This window comes from Astyanax mexicanus, chromosome 1, assembly GCF_023375975.1.
Source record: "Astyanax mexicanus isolate ESR-SI-001 chromosome 1, AstMex3_surface, whole genome shotgun sequence".
Classification (NCBI taxonomy): Eukaryota; Metazoa; Chordata; class Actinopteri; order Characiformes; family Acestrorhamphidae; genus Astyanax; species Astyanax mexicanus.
The window spans coordinates 93897935-93908850 of NC_064408.1; the positions used below are offsets into that span (position 1 = coordinate 93897935).

The 10916-nt window shown below is 37.5% G+C and overlaps 1 protein-coding gene across 6 annotated transcripts in view; it reads right to left on the minus strand.

Moving 5' to 3' along the window:
* Positions 1 to 10495, minus strand: part of arfgef1 (ADP-ribosylation factor guanine nucleotide-exchange factor 1 (brefeldin A-inhibited)) — a 101889-nt gene extending 91394 nt beyond the window's left edge. For all 6 annotated transcript variants that reach the window (XM_049485713.1, XM_049485707.1, XM_049485699.1 and 3 more), the window contains exon 1: positions 10246 to 10495. In XM_049485713.1, coding sequence (XP_049341670.1) covers positions 10246 to 10369 — 124 coding nt within the window. In that variant the 5' untranslated portion in view covers positions 10370 to 10495. The remainder of the gene's footprint in view (positions 1 to 10245) is intronic.
* Between the last annotated feature and the right edge of the window lie 421 nt (positions 10496 to 10916).

Consider the following 10916-nt stretch of genomic DNA (forward strand, 5'->3'; position numbering starts at 1 on the left):
ATAAGATAGAATGACACAGATAAAATTACAATAAAAAATATAGTATAAAGTCTTTTTTAGTGTATGTTTGTAATGGAGGTAGTGTAGTTAAACACAGCAGACAACAATGAACACCAGTTGTTGTGCATATTAAGAGCCATACAGAAAGTGCAAGAATAGTTTTATAATAATTTAGCAGTGCAAATTTGTAACAATGTAAACAATGGACAGTAAATAAACTAGTAGTGCAGAACAGGGTTAAACTACACAAATTATTATAATAGGGCATCTCGGAGGGTGTGGCCAATGACTGACCAGAGTTGCCAGAATGAAAAAGTATACATTATACATTATATATTATATACATTGTACATCAGCAGTTTAGCACACTATTAGCAACAACTGCACTTGAACTGCTTTCATGTGAACTGTTCGTAAAAAGTGCTAGCTCTAAAGAAAATATACCTGTCTATGTGCAGGTCACTTGCATTAGAAGGTCATAAATCAAATCATATTACTCAAATACTATTTTAGAATTATTCAGCAAAGGTTATGTGCCCCCAAATATTTTTCTTTACTCACACACTCGGTTAAAATCTCATTTCTAAAGAACTCCTCCACATGCTTCAACAATAAGCCCATTCCTGATTCTGAAATGCTAATATTTAGCTAAGCGAAGAAGACCAGACCTACATGCTCAATAAATATTCACACGTCCATGTGAAGCCAAAGAGCAGGGAGCTGAGGAATGATCAAAATACAGAGCTACTGTATCTACAGGCCTCTCTCCTCTCCTCTCTTCAGACGCAGATCTCCAACCATGTTTAAAGGAACAGGCAAAAAAAAAAAAACTGTATCCCATGTGTAGTCAATCAGCTAATACATGTCTAAAGCATTCCTCTTTAGTTTATTAGAGCAAGGTTCAGCAAAACAGTGCGCTGGTTGGAATATGAATATGCTTAATATGTCAGCTGTATTACATTATTTATAAAAAATGGTGCTCTGATTGACAAAAGGTGATTTATGCGGTTGCACAATGAAAGTGCATTGTATAAATCTCTAAAAAAAGTAAACAAATCAAGTGAAAGAAAACAATTGAAATGTGTTGCATCAGTACAATCTTGTGAAACAACTTGACACATTTAAAACAATAAAACCATGGTTTAGGCCTGTGCATCTCAGAGGTGAGTGTGTTTTTACCATAAAGCTCAAAAGTACATTATATTAAACCCCCATCATCATTATGTGCAATACTCACATTGCAGGACCTGCGATGTCACTTAAGGCAATTAAACACATTGTGTTCCAATGTTTTGATTCTTGACACAAGAGGTATATACACTGTGTTGTAATTTTCGAATTAAACAGTGCTGTTTTTGTGTCTGTGTCAGTGACGGGCTGCTACTGCCTGAGAAGCGAGAGGGGGGGAACGGGCGTAAACACAGGGTAACCGCATGGCCTCCACATGGCTGGGCACATGCTTGTAAATGCAGCTGCTGACAGCCTGTCGAAAGCTGTGCACCTCAGTCCAGCACAGCTTTGCACAGATATTCCCAGTTACAGCAGAAATCACGCTTTTAATCCTAGAAAAAAAATCTTATTTACTTGTTGTTTTACTGTTTTCCTCTGGTTTTGAGTGACCGGCTGTTTCTAAATAGCTGACAGGGTTGCATTGTCTAATATTGCAATATAAATAATTTTTGCAACATCGTGCAGGCCTTATATATTTTGCTGAATTTATAACCATATGAAACACCATGAAGTTGCCATTCAAAACTTAAAAAAGCTTTTCATTTAAAATGAGGAATGCAGGAAGTGTGACAAGCGGAACAGATAAATAAGGAACAATGAGAGAAGAAAGTACAAGATAAAATTGTTTAGAAAAAGTTAGATAGAGGTTTTAAAGTTTCACAAAGAACATTTAAAATGTAATGTAAAGGCTTTTAGTCACTTGCAGGGCTGTTTGTTTTATTTAGCTCAAAAACAGACAATTTGTGAAGAGGTAGATAACTAAATAAACATAAAACGTGTAACAAATGTTGCTGAACACTTTATTTCATTTAATAATGAAAGTAGAGTGTAAAAATAAACTTCAGCTTGGTGTTCATCAGCTCTCTCTGCCAGCAGTTTAAAAGGCAGTGCACTACACACACAATGCAATGCTGCGCTGTTGATATTTATCTGTTTGGGGAGAAGCCTGGGGAAAAAACCTAGAGGAAACACAGTTCGATGTTGTAAGGGAACTGGAAATACTGGCCTTCCTCCTGTAGGGGACTGAAAATGCTTAAGCCTAACTCATTCACAACAACCTCCAAAATGGTTAGTTATTTGTGGAGGCATTTACCACCCAGATAAACAGTGTTAGATTTCATTCATTCTGGGACAAAAAAAACTGAGACAAAAATACAACTTCTAAAATACATGAGTGCTTTTCGTCAGATTTCACCAGCGATTAGGCTGGCTGCCGGATTGGCATTTTTAGGTCTCTTCTCATTCAAGCAGAAAGGAGCCTGGTTTTAAATGACTGGACATGACTGCTCGAGAGATCCCCATCACACTTTCTAAAGGCTGTTACACATGATAACATTTGCCCATTAACTTTTTCATTCGGAAAAGCAAAAACAGAGTGGAAAGTCTTTTTCAGGGGCACAAACTCAAAATGTTTTCACTCAAAATTTGGACACTCAAGATAAACTCTGTTAAAATGTTGCAATTGTTGGTACCCAGCAACACTCGCTAAATAATTCTTAAATAGTATTTGAGTAATATGATTTAATTTATGACTGTCTAATGCAAGCAACATGCATATCTCTGCTTCACATAGAATTTTAAATATTCTTTACAGCTTGTACTGTTTACAAACAGAAAAGCAGTTTAGCTGCAGCTCACTTTTCACAGTTATGGGTAATTAGCACACTTTTAGCAACTGCTATAGTCGTTTTAATTAGATGCACAATGCATATAATACAGATCTATGTTATTTAAAACAGATGCGCTTTTTAACCTGAATAATTTAAAAAAAATATTCCACCAAATAAATAGTTGCACATTATATTTACACCATTAGCCCACTTAAAGCCAACAAGTGTTTATTTCCTTCAATGTCCTAAATGAAGCTGTTCCCAACATTTTCCAACAAACGTTTCTGAGCTTCTCATTTTGTCTTCTACCTTGGAGGTCTTGGTCTCTTGGTTTTTGCCACATCAATGCCAGACAACATTCAATTCAATCGCCAGGTGAGTTTATAACTAGGGAAAAAGTATTGCCTTTAAATAAATAAAAAGAAAACATGCATGTTATGTTTTGCCAGTGGAACACACAATATAAACAAGAGATGCACATGAACTGCTATGTCTAAATGCCTAAATGCTCAATGCTATTACCTATAGAAATGGACAGAAAATAAGGCATATAATAAACACTGTAAGCTGTAATAGCCATAAAAAGTACATTATAGATAACAGTGTAATACAAACTAATCACACACACCTCAACAAAAGATGGATTTAACAACTGAAATACATCCCAATAGAACCCAAACCCCTTCTAGTAACAGTTAATGCATATGATTAAACTCTTACCAGGACACACTCCAGATACTAGTTACATAAAAGTCTAAAAAGGCTCATATTTTCAGCCTTCAGAGACAAATCATGTTAACTACATTTAGCAAAAAATAAAAAATGGGCATAATAAGTATTTGTTAAACTTTTTATTTAAGGCAGGGATCCAGCAGACACAAACTGCAGCCCCTGCTCTAATTCTGAGCACAAGGCCAACTTAGCTTGACCCAATATAAGCATGTTTAGTAGATAATACATTACACATCTGCGTGTACAATAAAGCACCCACACCATTTAAAGTCTCTAAGCAGCCATGCTACGAAATCAGATAATCAATCAGCTAAACCACAACATGTAGGCTAATCACTGTGAACTTTTCTTAAATGTGGTAACCTTTTAGGCCCACATGAACATGCTGTGATCAAAAATCACATCTTTCAGAAAAGTACATTTGATTTTATTTCACTGATTTATGAATAACCAAAAATATCTGGCACCAAGATTTTTTTATTTTGCTTTGTGTATTATGGGATACAAATGAAATAATTTTAATAGCAACATCGAATGGCAAATTTTAGGGCCTCATGTTTTAATGGGAAGAAAAGCTTAACTTACACATGGCTGAAAATGCAGCTGCTAGAGTGCCCAACTAAATGCTTCAGACACTATAAATCTGGTTTTGAGTTAAAGGCAAGTTATTCTGGGAAAACAGTAAAGACAAAAAATGCTTCTATTGCTATAACTGTTGTAAGCATGCCTACTCACCTCCTACGGAGGTGCTATAATAATCTCTAGAGTGAGACTGTAAAGTCTAGAAAACCACCCTTCTGAGGTTGCATCTTGAAAACGGGAAGAACTTCACAATTTAAGTCTGCACTACTATCCAGTTTCTCATATCATCTTGCAGAGCAGGATTACACCACATGTCAGGAAGTCTAAAGAAAAAGATTTTAATTACACATTACTTAACAGAACCATTTTTATTAAGGACAATAAAAAAACAGCTAAATAATTATTAAAAACATAATACCAGTACATTCATGCTAAATATTTGCAAAAGAAACCAATCACATAAACAACAACACAACACTGTGGGGTACTGTGCTCCAGAACTTATCCAGAAGCTATTTACCTTTTAATATCCTGTCTGCAGTAAATCACAGCATATCAAAATAAACCTTCAACAATTTAATTCTTGCTTTGAATTTAATAAAAATAAACAATCTGGGTATCAATACAATTAATGTGCCAGTATTCTGTCATACAATGACCATATCTATTATGGTCTATTATCTACAATATCCACATAACATTTTATATATTATAATATAATATAGATAGTATAAAAATAATAATATAGATAATATAATAAACATGCATCACTGTATCACCCACTAGGGGTGTGCCATATCGTATCATACGCAATAATATTGCCAACATTTTTCTTGAATTACCTTTCCCTAATTATCACATCAGGGTACTACTTTTTAGCTGTTTTTAGTAAAAGACAAATTCACACTGTTCTCATTTCCCATTATATATCTATTACTATATATCTAATGTGTCCAGTATCATTCATTTTACTTTAATTCTGGATACATGGAGATATCTGGAGTGCATTAGTAGTATCATGACATTTTGAATCATTGACTTTTGTTACAAACCTGAAAAAAATGTGCCATATCGTATGCAATAATAAAATGTAATTTTCATTTTGTTGCCGTGGTGTATTGTTGATTTTTTAAATTCAGTGTTTTGTCATATCACCAATAGTATCGTTATCGCAAAAATGAAATATCATGATATTATTTTAGGGCGATATCGCCCACCCCTATCACCCACTGCTTTGCATCTTTCACTGTGGTGCTTTCACCTGGACCAGAACTTCTGAACTTGAAATCAGAGAGCTTTGCATGGAACACCAACATGGACGGACATAAGTTGTAAATGGAATCAAATCTGTAACCTTGTGTTATATTTCAGGAACTACTAAAGAGGAACTGTCGCTTTTGTCTATTTATTTGTAAAGGATGGTGCCAGAGGTGAGCAATATTGTGAGAACATGTCACAATATGCTTTTCTGAACATAAAGTCAGTATATCTACAACACCAATCAACTGTTTTTCTCATTATGAAAAAGAGCTGAGTTTGTCTGAATTTGAGCTGAATAAAAATAATTTGGTCTCAAAGTGTTTGAATGTGTTTTTAAAAGCTACCACCACAGATTCCTTTTTGTCCACCTCTTTTTTGTACAAAGAGCACAAGATTGCTTCCAAAAGTGCAGAAAGGCCAGACGTCAAATTGAAGATATCCAGCTATGGCTGAAGTGGAAAAGCCAAGCAAAGCTTCAGCCATCGCCCGCCAAAGCCAGCTGTGTACACCATAAAAATGTAACCAAGTTTCTGGTCCCACAGAGGCGCAAAAAACATGCCTTATTGTAATCAAGGCCTCTCATTCATTCACTTCTCTCCATTCTGTAAAAACGCAAGGTGCATATGCACATGCAGTGTGTGCTCCTGGGGTTTTCTTAAGGAAAGTAGCTCTTTCAGCAGGACAATTATAGACTCCATCAAAGACTAAACTGAACCCAATCAGGGACTACAACTATTTAAGTTCCTATTCATTAGAAAAAAACTGCAAATCAATAATTAACTCAAGTGTAGGTTGTAGAAAGATATGTTATCATTATTCACTAGTGGAAAAAAAAGAAAGAAGCAGGACACTGATCTTAGCTGTTACAGAAACTACTTGGCCCTCGGCTACATGAGTATCAGTGTTGCCTGAATGTGAAACCGAGTCTGGCTATCACTGGCAGAATGAAAAAGTCTCTGTCCTTGTGTTCCAAATGGCACACATGCAGCCTACGTAGCGTACTTTAAAGGGAGATTGCTTCCTGTATTTATGTTGTTGTGTTCCAAACCTTTTAAATCTAATTCAAAAGGCTCTTGTGAAACTCAAGGGACTAAGAAAGATACACTTTTCTCTCAATATTCCTTGTTTTAGTCAAAAATAATAATCCACAGCCAACCAAATTGAAGAAAACCCTTGCCTTCACCCTTAATGTGGTTACATTTTAAAGCAGTGCTGGGAACTGATGCCATGTTCCATTTGAATTTCAAAATTTCCAAGTTTTATGCAGGAAATTTTAACTGTAACATGTTAAAATCCTTTTCAGAAAGTCAGTAGAGACCCATCAACCCCAAATTCAGCATCCAAGATGGCTGCACTGCACATCAACAGCAGTAAAAAGAAGTAGTATTATACCATTTATTAGCAATTAGCAGTTCTATTTACGTTTAATTAAATCAGTCATTCATACAGAACTTCTGCCTGTGAACATAGTTTTATAGTGTTTGGATGTGCAAAACACTGCCCAAAAAAATAATTATCAACTAATACAACCTTGGAAAAAAGCAAGGTTGCTTTTAACAGCAAACCTTTATTTTTTAGTTTTATATTTTAGTTTTGTCACCTTGCGTTTAATAAAACAGTTATTTGTCCACTGCCACACACCAAAATTACACTTTGGGCACATGTTTCCACAGAGATCCACATAAACACAACAGCGAGGGGAAATGAAGGAGCTCCTGAACGTGATGTCATGTGACCGTGAAAGCCAAAATTCCAAATATGCAATATATGCAAGAGTTTTATCACTGAGTAGAAGTGTGAAATATTTTTCACAGATGTCACCCTGAGAAACTAATCCCATCCAGATAAGGCTTAAGACATGTTTTAGGAAGTCAGTGCTGAGTGGGTTCAGGTGTGTTTAAGCAGAGACATCACCAAAAGGTGCAGGAATCCAGCCCTCCAGAAATAGAGGTGCCCACCCCTGCTTTTCAGCTTTCACTATGTAGGAGCAGAACTGAACAGAACATGTAACCAGAGAGCTTAAATGACAAAACAATATGGACAGAAACAGAAACAGTAAAAACTGTTCTATATTGCTAACAATATAGCACAGTTACTGTTCAACTGTTCAACAGGAATTCAATATGCAATACTGTGGTTTGTATTTCAGTGAACGTTAAAGGGGAACTGCCACATTTGGAAATTTATTAACAAGGAAAAGTGCCAGGGTTGGGTGAAAATAAGCTTTTCTGTACATCTTCAACTGAACTACTAGAACATCAATCAACCGCTGGTTGTGTATCGTATTTTTGAAAGGTGCCACCACAGATTTTATTTGTGATTCCAACAATGTATCAGTAAATACTTTGTATCACAGAGCAAAATACTCTGTTGTTCATCTCTAAAAAGTGCTACATGACACTAATGCTTTCTGAAAAAGTAATAAAAAGTGCTTTCCTACATCCAATCTTAAACAGAGGGAAGAGCCTAATTCCAAGAATAAGCATAGTGCTGTGAAATATGTGGCATATTTGCACCCACCCAATAGCCCATCCCCTTCAAACCTCCAAAGTAACAGCAGCTTTACAAGCTGGGAGTAAACAACTCTGGATTTCTTCTGTAGCAAAAATGTTTTGCTTACACATCAGCTATTAAAACTGGGAAAGTAAATAATATTGATTTTCTAGTTACAATGGTAATACAAGCCAGCAAATGAGCAGTAAGTGGGAAAGTGTAAGAATCTGAGCCACTCCATCCACAGAAAACCATAATGGCTCCTCGCCAAAGCAGCAATGCTAACTAACTCACATCAGGTAGACAAGAAGCTAATAAACACTTCCTACAAGACACTGTGGGTCAACTGTGGGCGTGGCCATATCTGCAGCACATAAACATGGCCACACCCACACTTGACCCACAACAACATGAAGGGGCCAGGAGGACCAACTAAAACAGCACACAGAGTTCTTTTTGAGAGAGTTGTTATGCTTTAGTTCCGGTCTCTAATATTGAAAACTGAACCAAACAGTGAAAACAAATGTGTACTACTTGGACAGATTTAAATACTCACAGTACGCGACACTGACTTTGATAATATCCACTGGACCTGGTATTAGGGTGGCTTAATAGAACTTAAAGATCTTAGGAGGCAGCAGGGCATAGAGTGTCTGGAACTAACATGTATGTATTTCTCTCAGACGTCCTCTGAGAAAATTACAGACTGTAATATTTTTCAAAAATAGCTATTTGTCCACTGCTATGCACAGTAATACAGTAATACACTTTTGGTGTATGTTTCCATGGAGATCTATGTAAACACAACAGCGTGGAAATGGAGGAGCTACTGAACGTGATGTCATGGGACCATGAAACCTTAAAAACTCACTGGTCCTCCTTTTTCCTATTGCAAGAGTTTTATCACTGAGTAGAAGTGTAAAATATTTTTCACAGACATCCCCCTGAGAAACAAAACCTGTCCGGATAGGGCTTAAGACACAACACATCTAGCTAAGTTAGGTAGTTAAGTTAGCTAGCTTAGTTAACCTAGCAACAGCTATAAGAAGTAGAGCATATAGGCTACAAATTAGGGTCTAGAAATGATCAGGTTTTAAATGGGCTAGCTAGTTAGTTAGCTAGCTAACTTACAAGATAGGGCATAGGGGACAGGCAACATATAGTTATTTTTTTTACGAAACGCACATAGCTACATCCTACAGCGGCCACCCGTTTACGTTGTTACGGGGGTTGGACGTCTACAAACAGGTGTTCCGTCGAGTTATGCTACCCATCGATACCTGCTTCCTAAAGGCACTGCGCATGCGCTGACCTACACTTTTTAATTATTTCTCGTGTTTTTTTTTTTATAATAAATCTGTTTTTGTGTTTTTTTGTGCTTTAAATAACACACATCTACATCTACTGGGACTTCTACTGGGAACATGCTCTAATATGATGTTTCTTTTGTATGTTTACAGTTAAACATACACTATGGTAGCACGGTTTGACACGGCAGCACAACTCGACACCGGCTTAGCCCCTACTGATGCCCCCTCCTTCCTACTACTACTGTTGACCAGCACCACCAGCTCAGTTTCATTTATTTTTTACCTTTTGTAAGCAAAAAAATACGATATATATGAACCAGCTAGCTAATAGATTTAAACAGACACACAGTGAACCAAAGCTGTCGTTCACTCATTAGCATTCTAAACTCATATTCCTTAATACAGCTGACCTAACCTAGCAACCCATTCGTTAGTCGGGTAGTAAACGTTTACCTAACATTTATCCAACAAAACAGGCATTCCCTCCTCTTAAAGACTGCTATAAATGTTTCCACACACACCCACCAGCATTAAATAAACTCCAAACACAAGGAATATGTATTTAAAGACGCAAAACAGGGCGTATTTTGTTGTTCCCACCGGCCACAGCCTCTATAACAACACGGTTAACGTTAGCTATAGCTCCGCTAACCTAGGTTATAACCAGCTAGCTGTGACTGTGCTGTCAACGAACTTAGCCACGAAAACACTCCAGAAAACACCAAATTCCGGCTCGTTTCAGACACAGTACGACGTATATGAATATGTGTGATGTAAAGGAAGGTACACAGCACTTCCCCAACCCAAACCGAGCGCTGTTAAGCCGAGTAAAGCCGACTCCAGCTGGCTAAACTAGAGTTAGCTAACCCAGCGCTGAGAGCAGTGCAGCAGCGGCAGCAGCAGCAGCAGCAGCAGCGGTGGTTGTATTATAGCTATAAGCCGTATCTCTGAGGTGGTACATGAAGGGAGTGAACGGAGCTCTGATTGAAGTGAAGGTGAAACAGCCCAGCTAATAAAACCAGACTCACCCAGCGCCACCTCGCAGGCTTTGCGCAGTTGCGAATGGTGAGCCTTCTTCACCTCCTTGTCGGCCAGGATCTTCTCCAGAGCTCGGGTTAGGAACATGTTTTTGGTCTTTTTGCCCTCATACATGTCTCGGGCGGCGGCGGTAGAGTCCAGCTGACGGGCCTGCGGGAGGAGGAGCACTCAGCAGCACTCAGCTCAGCCATGAGCAACCTGCCCCTGCGCCATGTTGGAAGGAAACGACGTCAGGAGAGAGAGAGAGAGAGAGAGAGAGAGAGAGAGAGAGAGAGAGAACGTGTGTGTGTGTGTGTAAGGGAGAAAGGGAGACTAAGTGTGTGTGCAGCATGAGGGCGTACTAGTGCATCTAAAAAAATAAGAATATAACGTTAATTGAAAAAACTTTAAAAAGTTAATTTCTTTCAGTATCAAAAGCATCATTGACCATCAGTAAATTTTGCATTTCATTTTGGAAATCAAAATACCAGTTTCTGAACGTTTTAAGCTAAATTCAAAATAAAAAAAGGGTGAAAAACAAGATTTTACTCAACTTGTGCACACCAATGCAAATAAACACAGCAACATTTACATGCACTCACCCACACAGCAATGCACACTAGTGATTGTGTGTGTGTATAATATATGTATGACACTGAGGGATTTAAAGGTTAGTGGGATC